Here is a 22,830-nt window from a genome sequence, read left to right on the forward strand (position 1 = left end):
AATGTTGTTATATGTAATCATAGCACAGCTGAGACTGACATTACATTTATTGTTAGTGAGAAAAACAATAGCAATTAATACCATAGTATAATGTAAGAAGAAAAACCAAAATTATAATTATTCACAGTATGCGCAGCATCTGTCTGTGAATCCTTCGTAGTCATTACCCCACCACAGTGGGAAGTTGTAAACATTACCGTTACCACCGCCGAAGACGATAAAGGCAAGCAAGAATCCCATAACTGAAGTGGCACCATCCAAAGCAGCGGACAAGAGATAGTTGTGCTTAACGAACCAATCACGCTTGTAACGCTTGAGATAGAATTGGGACCAAACGGAAAGAAGGAAACCAAAGAAGAGCCACGAAGAAGTGGAACCGGGGAACATACAGAGACCAACCATAATCAAAGGAGTATTGATATAGTTGAAGCCGACCTTAGGCCACTTCCAGTGCAAGAGGTAACCGGGGATGGGAACGAAAAATCCAATGACAAATCCCCACAAGACAATGTAGTATTGGGAGTCAGGGCCATACATTCTATAAGGACCAACAGCACCCCAGGTAATGGCAGCAGAGTTAATGGTTTGTGGAGTTGCACCGTTCCAGATGTTGTTACCGTCAGGAGTGAGCAAGATAGCAGCTTGGCTGGTGGTAATAACTTTGTTAACGACATAGTTCATGACGGATCCAAGAACAGTACCGAGCATCTGAGCGGTGAAGATAGCACGGGGAGCAACCTTCAAGTAGTGACCAACTTTCAAGTCAGAAAGCATTTCGGTAGCTTGCCACATGGTGTTGAATCCAAGAGTCTTGAAGTACATGTTGGCAATAGGCTTTCCGGGAAGAACAAAACCGCAAAGCATTTCAGCGACGACATTAAGACCAAAACCATTTCCGGAAATAGCAGTGATGACACCCAATGGCAAGGTGAGAAGAGTAGACATGAGAATAGCAAACAACACACCCCACCATGGAAGGAGAGATTGATTAGCGTAGGCGAGGCCAATGTTCAAGGCAATGCCGCCAACGAAGACGATATAGTACCACCAAGCAGGCACTTCCTTGTAAACGGACATGAGTCTCATATGGATATCTTCGGCGAGATTCTGTTTTCTTGCACCACGGAATTGTCTCCAGATGTCCTTGCCATAGAAGAGAGCAACGTGGGTGATGGAAGCACTGACACCGATGTTAAGGAAAATGTAGGAAGCGGCGAATGATGTGGCGAACTGAGGAGGACCCACTTCAGCGTACAGTGTTTCGTTCAAACTGTTATCAGCGTTCAAAACGGAAGCCTGAGGATAATGGATAGTGCTACCATCCGTTTGGTTGATGGTATACAAACTCAAAGACAGGAAAGGATAGGCTTGAGCGTTCCAAACGTTGGCATAGTACATGACGGGAATCAAGATCATCTAAAAAGGTACAAGAATTTAGCTCGCAGTAAGGGAGTTAAAAAAAATATGGTTATTGGAAACAAAGAACTCACCGAGAGACCCATGCCAACATACCAGTTTACTTGAGCCCAGAAAGGAGTGTAAAGGGCACCAGCATTGTAAAGGTATTGCCAATCGAAAGAGAAGGAGAAAAGACCTAAACCTTCGTTGACACTGGTACCACCAAAGAGTCGTTGAAAAAGAACAGAGTCTTGCTTGGCAATACAGAAGATACTGAATCCACCAAGAAGAGGGAACATGTACTGAGGAATGAATTCATAAATGAAAACAATGCCAAAGACAATGAAGAACCAACGGAGCTGCTTGTATCCTTGTTCAGGAGACTCGTTCCAGGATGTCTTCAACAGCGAGACAATGGGCAACTTGTTGGGCCAGATCATAGCTGCAGGATACACCAAGAAATTACGGTACAGACCAGCGATACCATATCCTACAAGTTGAGTGGCCAAGACAAGGAAGAGACCACCAGCAACGGAAGGTTGTTGGACATAAAACAGCTGTTGGGCAGAAAGAATCCATGTAGCATAAGCAGAAGCATTGGCGGAGGTTGCAGTCACGGTAGCGATGACATGCTCCTTTACGTTCCATGGACCAGGATTGAGCCAATGAGGCTTTTGAGGCATGAATCTAGCCCATGTCAAACCGAAGAACCAAGCGAGCAAGACCAAGAAAGCAGGGTAGATAGTCATGTTGATAGGCTTGAAAATATAAAGCTGATTGACAGAAGAACTGAAAGCAGCAAGCAACTGGTGATAGAGTAAACCATGTGGAAAGGTTAGTCAATGACATGTAACATTTTATCATGTAGAAACAGATGGAGTACATACCAGACCGATGAGCAAAGCTCGAAGAGTCAACGCTGGCATGCTGGGATCATCTTCTTCAAGAATAGACATATCGGCGATAATCTTCAAGTCTTCTTCAATATCCATGCCACCAGCACCATCTCCAATGACTTCGTGAGCGGTGAGATCAGCAACATCGGGATTGTGAGAATGGCCATATGCTGCAACGTTGGTCAAGTTGTCTTTACGGTCAGCATAGTATTGATCCAAGTCGTCCAAGGCTGCCTTTTCGTCTTCTACAACTGGTGCAGGCTCTGTGATGGCCTCCTTTTTGGTAGACTCGTCAAACGACATCTGGGAAGAGGATGTGCTAGCAATGTGTGAGGTGATGGTGGGATGTGAAGATGGATTCATATTTATAATAGGCTTATCAACCGGAAAACGCCATCTAAGCAGTAGATTGTTGCAGATGGACACAAATTGCTATTTGAAACGTTTCTTTCCTTTTCAGGACTTCCTTGAAGGGACTGAAATCACCTGTGTGCGATTCTGGAGCTCTTTGATAGACTAGTTGCAGCAACCTGATTAGGGAACTCAAGCTCAGTATGACCAATTATTTCCTTTGAAACGCTTGTCTATGTGCACAGATCATTCCGCTTTAACTCGCAAAAAAGTGGAGCGCGTGATGGGTTTGGCAGCCTCTAATTGCCAATCTAGGGATTTATAGCCAGGTAAGTTCATATTCGTTCGGAATAAACGTATGATGGCTGCTGCTTAGATCCTATTCCACCATCGATACTGGGTGGGTGATCATCAGGAAATGGCATCCCTCTGAGAATCGTAAAGAGTATGGGTTTATTCAGAGGCAGACATCACTACACCTGGGTAATGACTATGGTGTACGCGTAACACCACCCACCGGATAAGGTATAGCAAGCGAACAAGTTTTGCAGTGAAAGGAGGACCATACGGAACGCTGGGCTGGGCTGGGTTGAGTCTCGATACGACTTCTCTTCCATTCATTCCCATGTACAGTAAAAATTCACCTTGAGGGTGGAGACAGGAATGGCTATGGCTACACGAACCCACTAAAATACCTTTCAAAGCTAGCAACAACAACAATCGCTCTAGGAGTAAAAATTCTTACAGATGCATGTAACGTGTGAACTATCTGTAGCCTGTAAGCGCAATCAGCGTCTCTAACATAGCCCTATCTGCGGACAATTAATTACATCTGATGTAGCTTCTTGATTTTCCGATCAAGCATTACAAACCATCGATCCATTATCACAAGTCATATAGCTTTTAGTCTAATCACGTTTACATTTATCGATGAAAGAGTCAAATTGCCTAGGTACGGCGACATGATGCTATCGGACATAGCGGCAACGTTCAAATACGCTTCGTGATAGGAAGTCAGAATGCTGAGAAAATAAAGGTGTAACCAAATCCTTGATCTCTATTTAAGAGTACAAGCGTGCTGGGGGGAGTGCGATACAAGAAACTTTGACACGGGAACTTGGTGCTTGGGAACTCTAAAAATTTCACTCCATGGGATTGATATCTATTCTATGGTATAGCCTGTCCAGTGTGAATTGGCCAAACTGCGATTCGGTGAGATAAAGGTTTTTTTCTATAGGTTCAAGTTCAAGCCTTATCATGAGGATGGAAAAAAGTCCACTATATGTGTCTATCTTTGTAGAACAGCAATATGTATTTGAAAACATAGGGTGTGATGCTACCGTGGCAAAAAATAGTGGAACATTTTGTTAGTCAATATCTTTCTGTTCTGAAGAGTGTTATCTTGTATTCGCGTGATCCAGAGAACTGCGAAGTTGGTGACCGTATTATTTATCAAATAAGGGAAATACTGAGAAAAACCTATTACAGCCATATTGGGAACATATTGCCCATCATGGACGCCGCTGCTTGCAAGTTGAAATCGAAGGTGAGGAGAGCGAAATGATTCGTTCTAGGAGCTGACAGTGCGTTTTATCATCCAGTATCTAACAGCTTGCGACAAATTTCAAGAAAGTGCGCAATCCATTCAAACCTAGTTAGACATACGTTGTGGCACCTTCACATAACACCGTTTAACTACATAAAAAGCATGCAGCGGAAGTCAGTAGGTGTGAGTGGCTAAACGGATGAAGCCGACGTATTTCACTGTTTGCCATATATTTCTATATCATCCAGCGGCTACTTGGACAGCCACCTTTCCATTTTCATGTCAGTAAAGGCGTTCATAGACATTGTAGGTGCTACAGCATTGTATCACCTTCATTCCCATCTCACATTGGTGATGCCAAGACTGCTAGACAAACCTCTGAAAAACAAATGCACACCATAGTCTCGTATTCTCATGAAAAATTTTGCTTGTTCTTTATAATTGGTAAATGAAAAATCTACAGTCTATACATTGTTGTTTTTATTTCTTCTTGATCGAAGCTCTCTTGCCTTGTCCTAATCATAGAAAAAACTTTAGTAAGCGCTAACGAACTACTTCGTAATATTGAGATTATATCGCGTATGTTACAATACCTTTCTTTGGAGCACCCTTTCCTCGACGCTTTCTTCGGGCAATTTCATCCAATCGTTCCTTTTCGTCAGTGTCGATGAGATTGAGTTGTGGAAATGCTGCCTTGATGTCACGGAAGTGTACAAGGGGTTGTGGATAGTAGCTGGACACAGTGGGTCCAACTAATCTTTCGCGCAAGATTTTGTTGCCGGAGCGAGCCGCGGTTGGGTTGTATACAGTGCTGAATATCTTGCATGCTGTCCGTGTGAGTTTGGCCAGCCTAGCCGGCGTTGGTGGGGTTGCCATTGGACCTGTAGGGAATCAAACTTGGTTAGAAGTGTCAAAAAAAAAAAAGCGTAAACAAATTGTGCACGTGATACCAGATGAAATTCATTGGGATTCCGATCCAGAATATCAGGCACAGGCAACAGCTTGTTCAAGTAGATTATAATTTAATGTTATCGTAAACATAGTACCCTGATTTTGATGTTCAGGCTAAAATTGCAAGATGCAAAGTGAACAAAGCTTCCATATGGCAAGCATCGCATTTGGCCAAAAATATCAAAAAATAAAGAAAATGAACTACACTAAGACTACATTATCAAATGAAACCATAGCTATTAAACTACCTTGCAAGTTAAACAATGCATTAAATAAGTTCCAGGTATCTTTTCGTCTCAAAGTCAGTGACAGCTGTTTGCCAGAGTCGCCATTCGTGCTGCTTGACTTTCGCATAGTGGTCAACAAAAGAGTCGCCAAGCACTTGTCTCGCAACAGAATCAGGTTGAGACATTTGTTCGTAAGCTTCTTGAAGAGTTCGAGCCAGTCTTGTTCCGGTTGCGTTGTCAGCTGCTGCATCACCGCCAATTGGAGCAATTGGAATTTCTTTCTTATTGCGAATACCCCAATGGCCGCAAGCTAATACAGCGGCAATTGCCAAGTGAGCATTAATATCGGCTCCACTAACTCTCTATTGAAACGAAATGATGAATATAAATGGCTATTTGAATTAGATGTGAAGCAGATACGGGGCAAGAACTAACCATTTCTATTCTGGTCGCTGATTTGGAGCATGATGGTGGAATAATGACTCGAATGGCTCCGAGTCTGTTGTCGATACCCCAACTTACAGTAACAGGAGCCCAGTAATTTTCGACAAGGCGCTTGTAACTATTGACAAAATGTTAGTCCCAAACTACAAAGTCACCAAAAGTGGATTGACTGGACTTTATAGATAAAGTGGCTTACCTGTTGACTGTAGGTGCAAGAACGGCAAGTATGCTTGGCAAGCCTAGAAGAATACCTGCTACGAAATGCTTCATGGTCTGGCTCATTCCATCTTTGCTGGACTTGTCCTCTGGTACGAAGACGTTATTGCCATCTGTGTCTTTCAAGCTGAAATGGATGTGACCTGAGCACCCCGGAAGATCATTCCACGGCTTGGCCATGAACGATGCAATGAAACCATGATTAATGGCTAGTTGCTTTATGGATGTTTTAAACAGGACAGCTCGATCGGCCGACTCCATGGCATTATTGTAAGCTAGTGCTGCCTCAAATACACCAGGTCCCGTCTCTGTGTGCCATCCCTCAATGTCAACTTTGAAATCTCGAAGCAAATCATAGGCCTCGTCATAGAATTGCTGATTTTGTGTTGGACGTAATAATGAATAGCCAAACATGCCTTGTGTTAGTGGGGTCAGCCCAACATAATTTTTCTCAACCAGACTTTCCGGAGTTTCTAATATACCCGTCATTAGTGGTGGCTCACGGTTCAACAATGGTAATTGAGAATACAAGATAACGAACCTTTAAAATTGAAAAATTCAAATTCAACACCACAGTATGCTGTGAGTCCATCCTCTTCCAACTTCTTGGTGACTTGTCGCAGCGTTGATCTCGGGCAGCAATAGAGTGGGTCGAGCGTCTTTGGATGAAATAACTCTACCAAGAAAAAGGCGAGATTGTTCTCCCACGGTATACGTCTAAAGCTGTTGAGGTCAACCTTGGCCACCAGATCGGAGAACCCAGAATCCTCATCGCTGAACTCAACACCCGTCATGTACACCTTGTCATGTATATCCCATCCAAATATGACCGAGCAAAACCCTTAATGAGACAAGAAGCATATATGGGTGTAAGTTGAGTATGAAATTACCAAGATGATCAACTCGAATAGGCAGGCTTACCGAAGCCATCCTTGAGGATGCTTAGAAACTTGGACTTCTGCATGACTTTACCACGTAGGACACCGTCAATATCGACAGCAGCAACTTTGACCTTTGCGTCATTGTCTAGTTCCTTGGTGATGTTGCTGATGAGTTTCTCTTGTGTGGTCGCCATTTCAAAGGGTCAAATGTGAAAAAGGGCGATTGAGTGTTGAATAGACAACTAGTCAGTACTCGATAAGTAGACTGGCAAGGGAGGGTTTAACGCCTTGGGGGTTTTAAGCCAAACTTTCACAGGCTGCGTTATCTGTGACGCATGTGTCAAGCGCTCATACTCCGCATTTGGATCACCAGAAAGTATCATCAGGGCAATTGTGTAATAATAACATCCCCCTTCTTAACATTATTTAATGAATATAATAAACATAGAACTCTCAAGCAATGACCAACTTGACGCTGGAGAAAAAACCATTATAATGTACAAAATTTAACCTCGCTTGTATTTCTGAAATAGGTATAATGGTTAGTGAAGTCATCTTAACATTACACAGATCTGTCAAACTTACCTCAACACTCTGGAGTTTTTGTCCTGGGTCAATTGTATTTCGAATACCAACGAGAACATTGGCAAATGCTTCAGAGAACCCTATTAGCGGTCGGATCACCGCCACAGGCACGGCCCTAATGACCGCCTTGGCCGTTCCGTGAGGACCTTCACTTTCTTGTATCTCCGTAGGAACAGCAAGGACGGTGTGTGCTGCTGATTTAATATTTTTGCTCAGACTATGGTACGCATGCTGTAACCCTTGCGATAAATCGGATGGCTGATCTGCGAATTTGCTAATAACTTCTTGCGTGTCGGAATCGGAATCATTGGGTCGCCGCTCGTCCGGCCTCGTATCGAAATCATCGTCATCATGCGTGTCTGCGTCATTGGGCATGATGGGCGAGAAGAAATCATCTGCTTGTTCAAGTATGACTTGCGTTCCAGCAGCTAGGCGACTTCCAATCTTGATCGCTTCCATGGTAGTTGCTCGAGCAAACGATTGTGTTCCTCGCTGTAGACCTATTTTGAATCCACACAATGAGGGGTTAATGATGCTGTAATTGTGTTTTACCACAAACACATATGCAAGAAGTCATTAAAAATACCTCGAATAATTCGTCCATCCTTTCTATATTGTTCTATTGGTAGGAGAACGAGATCTGCAACCCCAGAACCGATGTTCACGACAGATTGAATTGATGATACGCCAGTAACCACGTTTCCCAGCTGTGTATCACGAATATGTGGTAGCCAATGATTCAGCACAGCTTCCGCTAGCCTATCATATCCTTTGATACCAGTCAGCCTGACATGACTGAGGTTCATTTCTGCTGCATCCAGGTGAAAGAAGTTCACTATTTCTGCAAATTGTCCTTCCTTCAAGCTACCATAGTTGACGTGTTTTGGTCGATAATCCACCTTCATAATCACAGGGTATATTTCAACGTGTTCTGTTGGAACATGAAAGAGATTAGAAGAGGACGTGTGAATAGGAAAAAGCACACGGATTTTTAGGTTAAACTTACGGAAGAAAGTAGTATTCTGCGTTCTTTGCTTTCGCTTCGAGGAACTGCGTACTTCCGGCTGAACCATCGGAGTAGATTTGAGAAATTTGGCATCAAATGAGAAAAAGTTGATCAAGAAGATGACAGCGTCTTGATCAACGTAAAGCCGCATAGGTAATATACGAAATTTCAGCCGGTGTTCTTCTGCACTCTCCGATGGTACTGGTCTAACACTTGTTAGCTCAAATCGAATCATATTGGATCCTCTTTCCCGTGGATGCATATCTGATCGCATATAAGAGAGGAATTTGCGGTACATGGAGGTTTTGATATGGTCCAGTATCTCAAAATCACGCACACTTATATACAAGTGTGATGCAAGCTGTCCAGTACTTGGAAGCAAATCGAATTCTACATTGATTTGTTCAAGTCTGATTTCGATCCTTGCCGATTGGGATCGAGTATTTTTGGTCCGCCGTGAGCCTCGTCTTGAACTGCCTCTGGGATGAAGGCTGTCAGGCGAGCTAGCAGACCTTTGATGATGCATAGCTGGCCGTTTACCATCTCTTACATTGGAGTTATAGCGGAACTGGGTGTATTGACTTGTGGTGTCACTAAAGTCTTCCCCTATATAGCCAGCTTCAGAGCTTGCTCTTTGATGTGATAGCCTGCTGGGATCGTACAGAGGTGAAAAGTCATCTTTGAAATGGCTAGGTGATTGAACAGGAGATCCATGTCTTTCGGGCTCCTCAAAAGTTGGCGAGTGCGGTTGAGCTTGAGGAACACTTGGGCCACTGGAGTAAGATTTGGACGGCCCTGATGGATGTTGCGCGAAATACTGTCGAGTATGCCGCCAATCGTAACCATCGTAAAGCTTACACACAACTGTAAAATCCTTCAGCCTGATTCGTTTTATACTGTTTGAAATATCCACTCTAGGCTTCTTGGGTGCATTTGGCTGGTTGTTCGAGAAATGTTTCTCATCGAGTACAAAGGTAGTAGGCGCATCGTTTTCATCCATAATGTGAATAATGTCTTCATGAATTGGAGTAGCGTTTTGGCGTCTCGGTTTTCTTGGAGGGACGATAAACATCTCTTCAAAGTCCTTGCTTGGCGAGGCACCACGACGGTTATCAGTCGGTGACTTGACAGCAGTGTAGTATTCTTCCACATACTCCATATCATTCGACACTGTATTTGTGCTTTCACTAACTGGCGTATCTTGAAGAACAAATGCTTGTTCATCCAAACTCGCAAGCATATTGGGAGTATTCACGTTCAGAGTAGTTTCGTTTGGAGCGATGTCTTCGTCAGATTCCTCGGATGGCTGATCTTCAAATGGCTGATCTTCGGATGGCTGATCTTGCTTAGACGAAGCCGTTACAACGGATATTAAGTTCATAATAGTAGGAAGAGAGTCTTTGCAGACTTCGATGCCCAAAACATGGTTTGTCAGAGCAAGGTCTAAGGATAGCTGTTCTTCTTCCCTCATAGCAACTGAAACATTAACTTTCATATCTCGCATAGCTAGGCACCGCGCCATGCCGACGTTTCGCCACCAACGGGAAGCGCTAACGCTGTGCCCCTTTAGTCGAGTGACGGCATCCATTTCGCTTAGCTCCCCACGATCGTCACAGATATATAGGTCAAGCGCACGGGTTTGGCAATTGACCGAGAGGCGTTCTTGATTTGGAAACACTTCAGTCACCACCTATCAGAAGACTAGTTGGTCAGATATGAGCCGTCTTACACAAAATGTACAAAATAAACAAACCTTCAGTTCATCTAGAACAACTGCAGCAACCAAAGGGTTATCTGATGGCCTGTATACAATGGATGTATCACTGACTGTGACATAAACTTTGATGAACGTATCAGGAGGGTCTATGATGTTCATCTGTGGAGTGAAGTTCAAATCAGTAAGTGTGGGAAGCTGGAGAGATTGTTGAAAGCTTGTATCATTATTTTTACCGTGGATGGACCATTCTGGAACTTGACCAAGTTGTCGATGAATGAAACATCAGAGTTATAGTTGAACTTGAGATTGGAAATGACAACATTGGTGGTCTTATCTTGCACATTTTCAGCAACATTACTCTGTAGTTTTGTCATAAGTGCTATCATGGGTGCTGTGTACTATATAAAGGATGTTAGTACTCGAGAGCCAAAAGCTTTGAAAAATGGTACTACAAACCTGAAGGGATTTAGGGATAGTTCTTTCAAGCAACAATTCTACTTCATTCTCAGACTTCACTTCAAACAATAGTATCTCATCAATATCCAGCGTTGTGATATTTTCATCCTGTCAAGTATAGTGAGAAACTAGTATTGATCTTATAAATGACATTATCAAATTACTACCATACCTGACCCAAATTCCTTATTGCCGCAAAATATTGGAAGTTGGACATAATTGCGTCGTACGTGGAAATCTTTTTTGCTCCATCGGCATCTTCTTTTTGATAATGAAGAGTCCATTCAGCTAAAATAAAAGATGATGGCATCATTACATTGATCTGTGATAAGCATCCATAAATATGAATCTCACCTCTTTGAAGACATGCCATGATCGATAACAAGGTGGGATTGCTATTGTTGGGAGGAGGTCCAGGAAATGATTGGGTGCCGTTTTCAGGTTGATCGAACGAGGACGTGCGATTTTGGAAATCGTCTTGATACTCCGTTGTCGTATTTCCTGAACTCCTGGGCAGATTTTGACGCTCAGTGACATTTGCATCTTGCTGATCATTTTTTGTCGCAGCTAAGAATCGTGGCTGCCAGAGAATCAAGTCGTTCTGTATAATTTGAACACGATCCCAGGTGTCCTTTGCAAGATTCATTCTAGTGAGGGGCAGATTGCATTGGACGGAAATAATCTGAGAACAATGAATGCGTAAGTGGATTGTGCGGCCGATGATAAAAGGTAGACAAAAGAAAAGCTGTAGACATCTTACCGATGATTCAATTGAAAACTTTTTAAATCGAGCAGACAACTCTGATTGCTCTTCCCTTGGTATATGTATTTTCTCCTCCTCATCTTCAACGTTTTGATCACGTTTCAGATTTTCGAAGATCGAATATGGTATGTTTTGATCTGCTGAAGGATCGAAAGCATGAAATCGATTGTCGTTCTTCGCTTTTTCAGGTTGTGGTGAAGAAATAGCGATGTTGACTGTCGTCAATCGTTTAGAAGGCGCTTTGCCTATCGCAGTAGTGGTTGGTAGCTCTAACGGAGGTTTAACCATAAACCAACAGGTCGGTTCCATATCTGCAAAGCGTGTGGTCAATTTGATTTCTCCAATGAGAATAGCAATGAAAATCATCTCACCATTCGCTTTCTTCAAAAATATATTGGCACTTTCGATTTCAAACTGAATACGCAATTTTTCTGCAAGCTGAGGGGTATCAAATGCGCCTGGCGATCCAATATGCAAATAATCAATGTCTTCCAGTGGCTCAGTTTGTGGAGGAAAAGCTGACTGCTCGTAATTCGTATTGTTTTCCAATCCTGTATTTCGAGAACAAAGCTTTCGTATATCAATTATTAAGAAGTCCTCATGTATCAGTTGAGTCGTTTCTCCTCTGGATTTTGCGTTCGTCATATCAGGAGTTAGCAGTATAATTCTTATAAACGGCAGTTTGATGCTGTGATTTCTGATCACACTTTTGCTATTAGGTAACTGTTTGAGATCTGCGTATATGTCATCCTCACTGGTTTGCCGAGGTATTCTACAAGACTGCAAGTGAGCATTCTGAAAATTTTGACAATTTATGAAGAGAGACACAAACCTCCTTTGTGAAGCGCGACCCTGCGTTACGGAAGGTATATCTTCATCAAATTTCTTTGGTCGATTGATAAATGCAAAAGCAAACTGTTCCAATCTATCAACCATACGTATATCCACATTCAATTGCAATGGCTTTGTCTCCATTGCGATCTCTGAAAGAGAGCGCATTAATGATTAACCCTTCCCTAAAGTGTATCATATAAATCTCACTCACCTTGTCGAGCAGGAGAATCAGTTCTTCCTTCCCATGACTCAATTTTGAATCGTAGTGTGTCTTTTTTCACGTCAGTTTGTGGAAGCTCTGCTAGGCTGATCGTTGAAAAGCCTTGATCACTTCTATAGGTCTTTGGGATGTTCTCATTAAATCGCAAGACTGGGTTGTACATGTCATATCGTAACCTTGACATTCCGGGTAATTGTTGCTGATTATTGCTGCGGCTAGCCAGCCACTCGTGTATAGAAATGTCGGAAATACGAATGTCTAGCGCGTTCTTGGGAGGCATCACTTCCTCAATTTTATCTTCAGGCATTGGACTTCCCGGCGTTCTACTTGTTCGTGACCTATTTCCAGATAAGTTCACGGCGCTTAATGAAGACCAATCCTTGAAACGCAATATGAAGTGGTTTAATGAGATCTTGAGGTGATCGGTATCGAGCGATTCAGGACTTGGGGCTGAGAAAAATCCGGGTGGTACGGACGTCTCATTCATTAACAAGTACAAGTTGGCAGAGTTAAGCGAAAACTTGATTTTGACTGGTGCTGCTTGCTTTTGATGATGCAAATTTGAAAAGCTCATGATATTACTTGTATTTCCGTAATTAAACTCTGTCATTGGATTGGTATTACGTGGTGAACTGGAGATTGAACCTGCATGTCTTTCTTGTCTCCGTCTTGCATCAAGTGGTATATTATCAAATCGCGAATGGGTACGTATATTGGTCTCGAATCGTTTTTCCTGACCATGATGCAGTGGTGATTGTCCTTGGTATATGGGAGGAGATTCTGGGGTATCAAAATCATGCATACTCGAATTCATCAATTCCTCCAAGTTCTCAGTATCTTCATCCGAAGGTGATCTCGCCATAGTATCATGTTCTTGAGCTGCTTCACTTTCAGGACTGTTATTTGTCGAAGTTAGCATTTCCAGAACTTCGGTCATCCAGACTACCTGTTTTGGAGATAAAGCTATGCAGATAGAGCTCACAAGCACATCCAGTTGTTTCATGCTCAGCCTACTTTGATCCTGTATTGCCGATGACCACTCAGCCGGTGGACCAGACGCAAACTTGAATCTCAGCCAGTTCTCCTTGTCAACTGTTGAAAATATCAGCGCTTCATAATTCAAATCAACTGGTATATTTGGCGATAATCGTGATGACTGTTGCGGTGTAATGGATCCACTGAGATGACTATCACCCAATGCACTATGAAACATGCTAGAGTCATTCATCTCTGAGTCGCTCTGATCTGATACCAAGGAGGATTCCTTCATCAATGTTCCGAGGTCAGGGTTGCTTGCTGTAGCAAACGATTGCATAGAAGCCTCTAAACTCGACCGAATCCAAATAGTGGGAGATGTCACAACCAGAATTTTTATGGATTCATTCACGGCGGGTGGCAGCAATATGCTGGATGCTTGCATGCTTACGTCTGGAGGTGATGGCTCCCTGCTGTTACCGTCGGATAATCCTGGTGTTTCATCAAAATATGAAATGCTGGGTATCTGAATGTCGAGAAAATAGTCGTGGATTTCATTTGCGATTGTATTTGAATTGATATTTGAATTGTTTTGCGCATTGAGTGCTATATTTGAAGTATGATGAAGTCTCAAAACCGAATCAATCACTTTGATTTTGATCTTAGCAAGCATTTTGTCAATAACTTTTGTGATGACTTGTAGTCCTTCTAAATTTGCGTCTTGTTGATTCACGAAATCCATGTTCGGTGACTCCGCTGAAGAAAGGTGAATTGATTGTCTGAGTTCCTCATCTTCATTTGGCGGGACTTCAGTTTTCAAAAAGTCGCCAGCAAGGTGCATCGAGGTGGATAGCATGGGTTCTTCATCTGTGTGTTGCTTGTCTATATGATTCAAGAGTGTTATTGTATGGCATGGAGAGCTGACATTAGGTCTTTTGTATGACACCGTACCTTTTCTAGGTCTTTTAGCCTCTGGTTTGAATGTTAGGCGCAAACCCCGCATTTCCAGAACGATATCACCGCTCCAGAAATTAGACCACGGTAATGATGCAGTGATTCCTCCAATATGGCCTTCTGTTATCGTAAAGGGTGTATCTGCCAGAATCTCATCAAGTACCTGTGACAAATCGAACAAGACCATGAATATCGAGATAATACACAACTACAAGCTAAGAGTATGGCTCACCTCTAAATTGAGATCCAAATCCCTCAATTCAATGCAGCCATTGACAAGTTCGACATCAAAGTTCTCAAAATCGAGCTCTTGTGCTAGAAAACGCCCTATAGACTTACGCAAAAGGAACTTGTATAGTCTTTTCTGGATGTTACTGGGTATTGCAAATGCAGTCCACCCGGAAGATAATGCCTGCCATGCCTTCATTGAAAGATAGCAATCCGGTGTAATCGCAAGCACAGATAAATAAAGTCTATTGGCGATATTACAAGTTAGAGTTGACTGGTCACCTGTTGGTTCAGCTGCCAGACAATCAGCCAGCAGGATGCCAGAAATATTTCATGTACAAAAATAAAGTATTTCTGTGAAAAGAAACTTAATTTCATCATTCAAACGCTTTTGCGAAGAGTGCAAAGATCAAAAGTATATAGTCATTCTTGTTTGGCTTAGCACACTAAAGGGTTATAAAGAGTGCTTAGAAAACACTAATAAACGAGGGTGGATCCTAGAGAATCGTCCGCTCCACGAATGTATTAGCAAAGTAAAGTTTACTACGCCAATTATTTACACCAATAGAATCCATCTCGAACGATGACGTAGTAGTCCTGTTCAGTCCCACTTCCCCGTGCACGCGTAATTGTTCGTGCCTGTCTAACCTTTCCAACCGTCAGAGTTTCGAATACTGCCCAACATGCAACGAATGGATGTTGACCTCGATGTACCTGCCTTCCTCAACTCAGAGAAGCAAAATGTTCCTAGCAATCTTCAGCATTACTACGTAGACTTTGAGGATCTTTATGACAGAAAGTATGTGACTGGGCCGTTATTAGACTTGCTCGACTTGAGTTTTCGTCCTTATACCTTGAAATTTTCAGGCTTTGGCATCAACTTACACAAAAGGTTCTGGAATACTTAAATGAGCCTGAATCCGGTCCTTACCAGATATCGCTATTCCAAAAGTTCGTTGTCGATTGGGAATCCAAGATCAACAAGCTCTCTCTCGTATACATTGGTTTGACTACCGCACGAAAATTCACAGGTATGAGTCTTAGAGCCCATGAGTGATTTGTCTGCTTAAAATGTTTCTTGCTGACATATGTGTACTTGTAGAACTGCAAGATTCGGTCAACTTCTTGTCTGAAATTATCACAAAAGTTGACACCCCCGAGACGAAGGATGCATATGTGTACGCGGTGATGGAAGCGGCATACTTCAAGTTGTTGATGGGCCAAACGGAAGAAACGAAAAAGGCGATTGATGAGTGTGAAAAGATTTTGGATCAATTCGATAGCGTCGAAACCGTCATATATGCCTCATTCTACCGCGTTAGTGCAGAATACTTCAAGGCTGAAGCGGACTATGCTCAATACTACAAAGGAGCTTTGTTATATCTCGCATGCATTGATATCAACAAGCAATTGACAAAGAAGGAGAGGGAAGACCGAGCGTTTGATTTGGCAATTGCAGCATTGCTTGGTAACACCATATACAACTTTGGTGAATTGGTGAGGACAAAATGTTCATAGTTCGGCCGTGTGAACTACTAGCGTACTGACAATTTTTACAGCTCATGCACCCTATATTGGATTCCTGGACCGGCACCGAACATGAGTGGCTGAGAACGCTTCTATTTGCTTTTAACGCTGGTGATATCGGCAAATTCGAGTCATTGGCAGGACATTTCAGTGAATTGGTAAGACCGAGAATGGTTGAGCACATGGTTTCTCATATTGCTGTTTGACTTGGTTACTCATTCTACTCAAATGCATTAGCCTGTCTTACAACAAAACCTGGATTCCCTTAGTCGAAAAATCTGTTTAATGTCTCTTATTGAAGCTGTGTTCAAGCGATCAGGAGATAATAGATCCATTCCATTCTCAGACATTGCTGCAGAAACCCGCCTTCCCAATGACGAGGTAAGATTTATTAAAAATACAGGATTCCGTCACATTGACTGGCGCTAATCGGATTTTTTTTAGGTGGAACATTTGGTTATGAAGGCACTTTCGTTAAATCTTATCCGAGGTTCAATTGACCAGGTTGACCAGACTGTAAATGTCACTTGGGTCCAACCCAGAGTTCTTGATAGAGATCAGATTGATGGAATGCGAAAGCGACTCGATATCTGGAACAGGGATGTCAACAAGATTGCAACATTTGTGCAGCAAGAAGGTGGTGAAGTCTTCGCGCAGTAGATTGAATAATGGAGATACATAGTTGTTCGTAAATAAAGCCTCTTCAGTGGTAGTACTGATATCAATGTTTGATATGCGTAAATATACGGAAACCTTGCGTGGCAAACGCAAGTCTGTTTATGAGATTGCAATACCACAGATGACATTGAACGTACCAAATAATTACTGCAGTATGTTTGCCATGCAGTGTCCAACTTCATATGTTATTTGCATGGCTACCGCTTTGAATTATGATTTCAGTCAGCGGTGTTAATTTACTGTCGCTCAACCCTCCACAAAAAAAAAAAAAAAAAGTTTACGTCTCAGTGCTACAAAATCTGTATGCATTGTTAGCCCTCAAAGAAACAATGCAAAGCAATGATCAACTAAAGACTGTAAATGAAACTGAAGTAAGCCTCAACTGAACAATCTACTTACCTGTTGTCGCCTACATTTTCGTCGCATTAACACGGATTCTTCTTAATGAAGGATAAAGCAGCGTCTATAACTGTCGAAAACAATAATTTAACGAACACAACTAACATCACCACAAATGCGGAAGAAGAGGTCATTGGCCAGATCACTTTGGCCGGATTGCGCGTATTAATGGTCCGGAATCAGAACCAAATCATATACAAGCTGCCCGACAACATGTCAGTACACGAATTGAGTGAACAGCAACGATCGTTACTCATGGCAGAGATCGACGCACTCCATGCTGCCACTATGGCAACAGCTGCTGCAAGTACTGGTATGGCAGGACAGACGGCGAACAAACCAATTGCACCAAAGCAAGAGGGTTCGTTAGATATCGATCAAAGGTATAATATGACACCTACATCATCCCCTTCAACCTCACAGCCTCAGACACCGCAAAGCCAAGAAGCAAAGACCACCAGAAAATACATCAAGACTGGAAAGTATTCCAAAAAGAAGCAGATGCAGCAGCAATATCAGCAGCAGCAACAGCAATTTGCACAAGCTCCACAGTATAACCAACAGACCAGCCCAGCCCCTATGATGTTCGTTCCACCCACATCTACAGCAAATATCGCGGTCCCAGCTCCAGCGACGAGTGCCAATATGAACGCAAGTGCGATTACAAATGTAAATACAAGTGCTCCAAATACTCCAACAGCTCCTGTTGAAAGTGTTTATTCAGTGTCGTCAAATAAGCACATTTATAAACGATTGCCTGAAGAGAATTTCCAGAACCAGGAAGTGAAAGGAAGGTAGGCGCTGATCTTCATTCTGTAGGTCGTGTAGCTATTGATCGAAATATAATCTAAGCAACCCTTCCTTTGTAGAGTGGCAATGGCCCTACAGCATGACCATATCTCCGTGAATACACCTGACATACACAAGCCTTTTGATTCACCAGAGGATGCAATTGCTCGACTTCTTCCATACCATGTTTACCGCATCCCTCAAAGGGATCTTGCCAGCACAAAAGATAACGATGTTGAAGGTCAGTAGTGATACCATTTTGACATACTATAAGACTAAATCATTTTTAATACGTATTCATTTCAGCAGATGCATTAGCGATGCAGATATTTAAGCGACGAGCTGCCTTGTTTGAGAAGTTTTCCAATATCCTTAACGCTGAAGCTAAGGTTAGCAATTTGTCACTGAAATAGTGTTTAAACTTATGCGCATATGTAGCATATGTAACTTACCTTACTCAATATGAATAGAGCCCCTCAGCATTAGCTCTAACAGTTCAGGCAGAGCGACATCTTTCTACGGAGCTTCGAACGCAACTGGTGGAACAGCAAGCTCAATTTGCAGCTGAGCAGGCAGCCCAACAAGAGCAACTTAGAGCACAAGCCGAAAAGGCCCGACTTGCTATGCAAACTACACCATCAGCCACTGGGCAATCAACACCTCAACAGCAACAACAACAGCAGCAGCAGCCGCAACAACAACCACAACAATCGCAGCCGCAGCAACAACAGCAACCTCCAGGTACTGAAAATTACTGTATCACAGATCCATTTTGAATATTTAATAACGTCAAATTTTCATTTCAGTGGATGCTCTTGCACAAGCAGCAGCACTTTTTCAAAGTAATCCTCGACTCGCTAGTCAATATAGCCAACTTAGTCCTGAACTTCAACAACAGTTGCTTCAGCATAGAGATCAACTTGCAGCCCAAGTCCGAATGATTCAACAGCAACGGGCAGCGGCGGCGGCTGCGGCAGCTACATCAACGAATAATCAAAAGTCGTAGATATTGTATTATAATTCTGGTTTTACGTTACATTAATAGATGATGTGTGAAAGCTACATGTATGAATATGGAAGGAGAAGGAAATGAAAATGACTAGAGAATAGTAAGGAATGCAGATGTTAATTATAATGCACGGTTCTATATGGTGAATGTGATTTTTTGGCGGATATCTCTGATTGATGCGCCAAGGTGAACGATGTAATCACCCTTTGAGACGACCCACTTTTGACTTTCGACGTTCCAGTAGCTAATCAACTTGGAATCAAGATTGAAGGTGGTTGTCTGCTTTTGGCCAGCTTTCAAAAACACCTTTTCGAAGCCTCGTAGAATCTAGAAAACACTATATTAGATAACAGTTAAAGATGGTCTCTCATCATGTACTTATATATCTACCTTGGATGGTTGATCGGCTTCGCTTGGGAACTCAAGATAGAGTTGAGGTACCTCAGCTCCGTCCACACCACCTACATTTTGCAACGTGACGTTGACCTCCACATTGTAACCCTTCTTGTCGATGGTGACATCGGTATAGTTGAATTGAGTATAGGAGAGACCGTAACCAAATTCAAACATGGGATCTACATGCTAAATGGACTGCGTTAGTTTACTTCCATCCGTCATATAACAAGTTGTACTCTTACAAACTGTTGTTCGTACCCCTGACTCAAACCATCGGTAGCCCAAACGAAGATCTTCTGTATACTTGATATCTTTGCTCTTCTCAATTCTAACGGGATAGTCACTGGTGGCTTTGGCAATTGTATATGGCAAGCGTCCAGACGGGTTAACGTCACCAAAAAGTACATCAGCCAGAGCGTTACCGGATTCTTGACCTGGAAGACCAGCCCAAACAATGGCGGAAATATTTGGATGGTTAGCCCATTCCATATCGACTGGACCGACAGCGTGTACCACAACAACGGTTCTGGGGTTGACGTCGGCAACAGTTTTGATCTGAAGAAGCGATATTAGGAGAAAGCTAGACTAGCAGCAGTATAAGTTGGATGCCAATAATTACCAATTTCTCAGTGTTATGCCACAGTTGGAGATGCGAGCGGTCTCCAACGTTCTCTTCGACTGTGACAAATTCTTCTCCTGAATCAGCGTTGGCAAATACCAGTGCAACATCTACTTCAGAAGCGACTTTGGCAGCGTAATCGTAATCGTAATCATCAAGAGATGGAATAATCTTGAATTGTTTTCCTGCGCGACTACTGATACCATCGAACGGCTACATCAATGAATATAAGTATGTTAGATGAGACCATGGGTAATGTAAATTGAGACAAAATCAAAAACTTACGGTGACCAAGTACGGGAACTCTGCAGTTCCAGAACCCCAACCAATTGCAAGAGTACCACGGTCGCAACCTCTATCTTCGCAAGAGTTTGGTCCGCTGAAATACGCGAGAGTAAGATGTTAGGAAGTACACTTTCTAGAAGAAATTTCACGCTTTCGAACAAGATATATCCGTACCCTGCATTTGCTCCGGCGTCATCACCGATGACTCCCAATCTTTTGATATTTTGCAATGGTAGAGTCTTCTGTTCATTCCTCAGCAAGATAACAGAAGCAGCTGCTACCTGGCGAATAACCTGAGCATGTGTTCCTTGAACGTCAACAAACTTCTCAGGAACTAAGTCCCAGCTGTCAAAGTTGGTCTCAGGATAGTCCTGATGATCGACGGGGGGTTAACTTCAAATAATCGATGGTAAATGCAAAATCAAAAAATAATTTATCTCACCTTGTCTTGACCAGCCATGTACCAAGTAGATAGTACTCTTACGGCCATATCATTCAACTATGAGAACAGTACGTCAATTCAGATTCATGTTTAAAATCTTAGTAATCGTCGTACTTACCCTAGAATCCTTAACTAGTCCATTAACAACAGCCTTTGTCAAATTCTTTCCGTAGTAGCTGTCACCAGAGTGGAATTGAATATCTCCAGGCATTGTCATATCCTTAAAATCACCAACAAACAATTAGGGAAGACTGGGTATACGAAGGACTTACCCAAATGTTTATAACTTACCAATCCTCCGTTGGCACTTGGCAAAGTAGACATGGTTGCGGACCAATCGCTTTGCACAAAGCCACGGAATCCGAGTTCCCCCTTGAGTAATCCGTTGATGAGTTTGTCGTTTTCGCACGCATATGTTCCATTGACTTTGTTGTAACTGCACATAATGCTTCCAACTCCAGCTTCAACCGACTCACGGAATGGCCACATGTATAACTCATGCATAGCACGATCACTAATGTAAGATGAATACTGGAATCGATTATAGTGTTAGTTTAATGCTGTGCAGAAAGAGAAAGGTCAATTTTATACAGCTTACAGAGTTTCTGTTTGTCTCCTGTTCGTTTCCAGCAAAATGCTTAGCCGTAGCAATCTTAATGGTGAACCGTATCAGTTATCTGCTTTCTTTGATCTTCACAGGCTCTATAAAGGGGAACTTACGACGCCATTCTTCTGGATACCTTTGACTGTCAGCGAAGCAACAACACCGACAAGGTAAGGATCCTCTCCTGCACCTTCCCAGTTACGACCAGCATAAGGAGATCGCATTCTGATGTGTGTTTGTTAGCAACTGGTTCTCTATCTTTTCAGGTATGGATAGAGTGGGAAACAATAATACTCACAAGTTCATCATAGGTGTCAAGGCCACATTCTGTGGAACAAAAATGAGAATATTACATATTGCCCTACCGTTATGATCAGAACCTGTCTTTGTTCTACTTACCACACCCTTTGCTCTGAATTCTTCTCCCAAGGTTTTCGCTCTGTCGTACATAAGTTTCTTATCGAATGTAGCAGCTGTGTTGATGCCAGAGGGGAATACAGAAATACCCTTTGTAAAACGGATTCCGGCTGGCGAGTCTTGAAGGCAGAGTCCAGTGAAGTTAAGGCGTGGGATTGGTGGCGTGTTACCTAGACAGCGACCCTCTTGCCAACCCATACCCGTTGTAATATTGACTTTCTCCTCTATCGACATTTTCGAGACCAAGGATCTGGCCTTTGAAATGGCACTATCCCATTGCCCGTTCGTATTCAATACATAGCTGCAAGGAAAAAAAATCGTGTCAACGCTATGCAGACTTTAATGCAACTTTTTGCTTTCTCTTCCTACCTTGATACTGGAGGAAGAGCTGTGGCTGCTGGTGAGGCGATTTCTGAGACGGCCAACGGAGATTTGATCCGTTGTCTAGGTAGGGCAGTATGATCTTCGGCATAGCTGACACACTGCGTTGTATAATGTTCGGTATTGTTAATAAGGGATGATAGAAAGAGTTGGGCAAGGCTTGCTAAAAAACAAAATTCTTACAGTGGATATGTACGCACTAGACGCAACACAGTGATGACCAGCAGTGCAACAGTTTGGGCCATAATAGCCAACACCTAATTGAAAATCTCATCAGTGATAGATCAAATGATAAAATATTTAATAGTCTAAAAAGTACCTGCACATTGTGCTTGTGGTTGACTGCAAGAAGTGGCATATGCAAAGGGTGAAATGCTTAAAGCTATAGCTAGTGAAATGGCTGAAACCTTCATGATTCGTACGTTTAGCTCTATGAGGCAAGTGTCAAAACGTAGAACACAAGTCGATCTCTTTTGGCCGTTCGGTACAGACGTGGTATATAAAGCAAGTAATAAAATTTAGATTTTTGAGAATTTAATATATTCGCATTTCACTGCTTATACATTGGTAATATTACTTCACTCACTTCGTGCAGAGTCCATTTCTAGCGACGAAGGTTCTCAATTTGTGGAGCAG

The 22,830-nt window shown here is 42.5% G+C and overlaps 6 protein-coding genes across 6 annotated transcripts; 1 reads left to right on the top strand and 5 right to left on the bottom strand.

Annotated features, from left to right (window-relative positions):
- Positions 1-117: 117 nt before the first annotated feature.
- On the bottom strand, positions 118-2,390 carry K450DRAFT_175350 (uncharacterized protein; the record flags this gene model as incomplete). The annotated part of the gene is made up of 3 exons (XM_051584217.1): positions 118-1,416; positions 1,491-2,204; positions 2,286-2,390. 3 exons carry the CDS (start codon positions 2,388-2,390, stop codon positions 118-120), a joined length of 2,118 nt encoding a protein of 705 aa, XP_051444184.1.
- Positions 2,391-4,598: 2,208 nt separating this feature from the next.
- Positions 4,599-5,098, bottom strand: K450DRAFT_243149 (uncharacterized protein). The gene has a single exon (XM_051589376.1). It carries the CDS (start codon positions 5,065-5,067, stop codon positions 4,762-4,764), a length of 306 nt encoding a protein of 101 aa, XP_051444185.1. The 5' UTR covers positions 5,068-5,098; the 3' UTR covers positions 4,599-4,761.
- A 93-nt stretch (positions 5,099-5,191) lies between these two features.
- On the bottom strand, positions 5,192-7,183 carry K450DRAFT_243151 (uncharacterized protein). Its single transcript, XM_051589377.1, has 5 exons — positions 6,951-7,183; positions 6,571-6,870; positions 6,010-6,502; positions 5,805-5,931; positions 5,192-5,731 (listed from the first exon to the last, which is right to left on the bottom strand). The coding sequence occupies exons 1-5, from the start codon at positions 7,102-7,104 to the stop codon at positions 5,411-5,413; spliced, it is 1,395 nt and encodes a 464-aa protein (XP_051444186.1). The 5' UTR covers positions 7,105-7,183; the 3' UTR covers positions 5,192-5,410.
- A 105-nt stretch (positions 7,184-7,288) lies between these two features.
- K450DRAFT_210478 (uncharacterized protein) lies at positions 7,289-14,943 on the bottom strand. Its single transcript, XM_051584790.1, has 15 exons — positions 14,653-14,943; positions 14,418-14,583; positions 12,483-14,348; positions 12,270-12,420; positions 11,809-12,209; positions 11,435-11,748; positions 11,029-11,356; positions 10,847-10,962; positions 10,675-10,782; positions 10,452-10,616; positions 10,255-10,377; positions 8,502-10,191; positions 8,082-8,426; positions 7,496-7,995; positions 7,289-7,434 (listed from the first exon to the last, which is right to left on the bottom strand). The coding sequence occupies exons 1-15, from the start codon at positions 14,845-14,847 to the stop codon at positions 7,417-7,419; spliced, it is 6,486 nt and encodes a 2,161-aa protein (XP_051444187.1). The 5' UTR covers positions 14,848-14,943; the 3' UTR covers positions 7,289-7,416.
- Positions 14,944-15,293: 350 nt separating this feature from the next.
- On the top strand, positions 15,294-16,987 carry K450DRAFT_243163 (uncharacterized protein). Its single transcript, XM_051589378.1, has 6 exons — positions 15,294-15,447; positions 15,516-15,679; positions 15,751-16,145; positions 16,208-16,333; positions 16,413-16,556; positions 16,620-16,987. Exons 1-6 carry the CDS (start codon positions 15,332-15,334, stop codon positions 16,833-16,835), a joined length of 1,161 nt encoding a protein of 386 aa, XP_051444188.1. The 5' UTR covers positions 15,294-15,331; the 3' UTR covers positions 16,836-16,987.
- A 2,198-nt stretch (positions 16,988-19,185) lies between these two features.
- On the bottom strand, positions 19,186-22,796 carry K450DRAFT_288603 (uncharacterized protein; the record flags this gene model as incomplete). The annotated part of the gene is made up of 17 exons (XM_051593547.1): positions 19,186-19,377; positions 19,441-19,632; positions 19,705-20,001; positions 20,066-20,278; positions 20,351-20,444; positions 20,525-20,721; positions 20,793-20,849; positions 20,911-21,012; positions 21,084-21,323; positions 21,391-21,444; positions 21,513-21,621; positions 21,695-21,723; positions 21,796-22,114; positions 22,183-22,295; positions 22,395-22,451; positions 22,514-22,536; positions 22,781-22,796. The coding sequence occupies 17 exons, from the start codon at positions 22,794-22,796 to the stop codon at positions 19,186-19,188; spliced, it is 2,304 nt and encodes a 767-aa protein (XP_051444189.1).
- Positions 22,797-22,830: the final 34 nt, after the last annotated feature.

This window comes from Umbelopsis ramanniana (assembly GCF_025399195.1).
Source record: "Umbelopsis ramanniana AG unplaced genomic scaffold K450scaffold_31, whole genome shotgun sequence".
NCBI lineage: Eukaryota > Fungi > Mucoromycota > Umbelopsidomycetes > Umbelopsidales > Umbelopsidaceae > Umbelopsis > Umbelopsis ramanniana.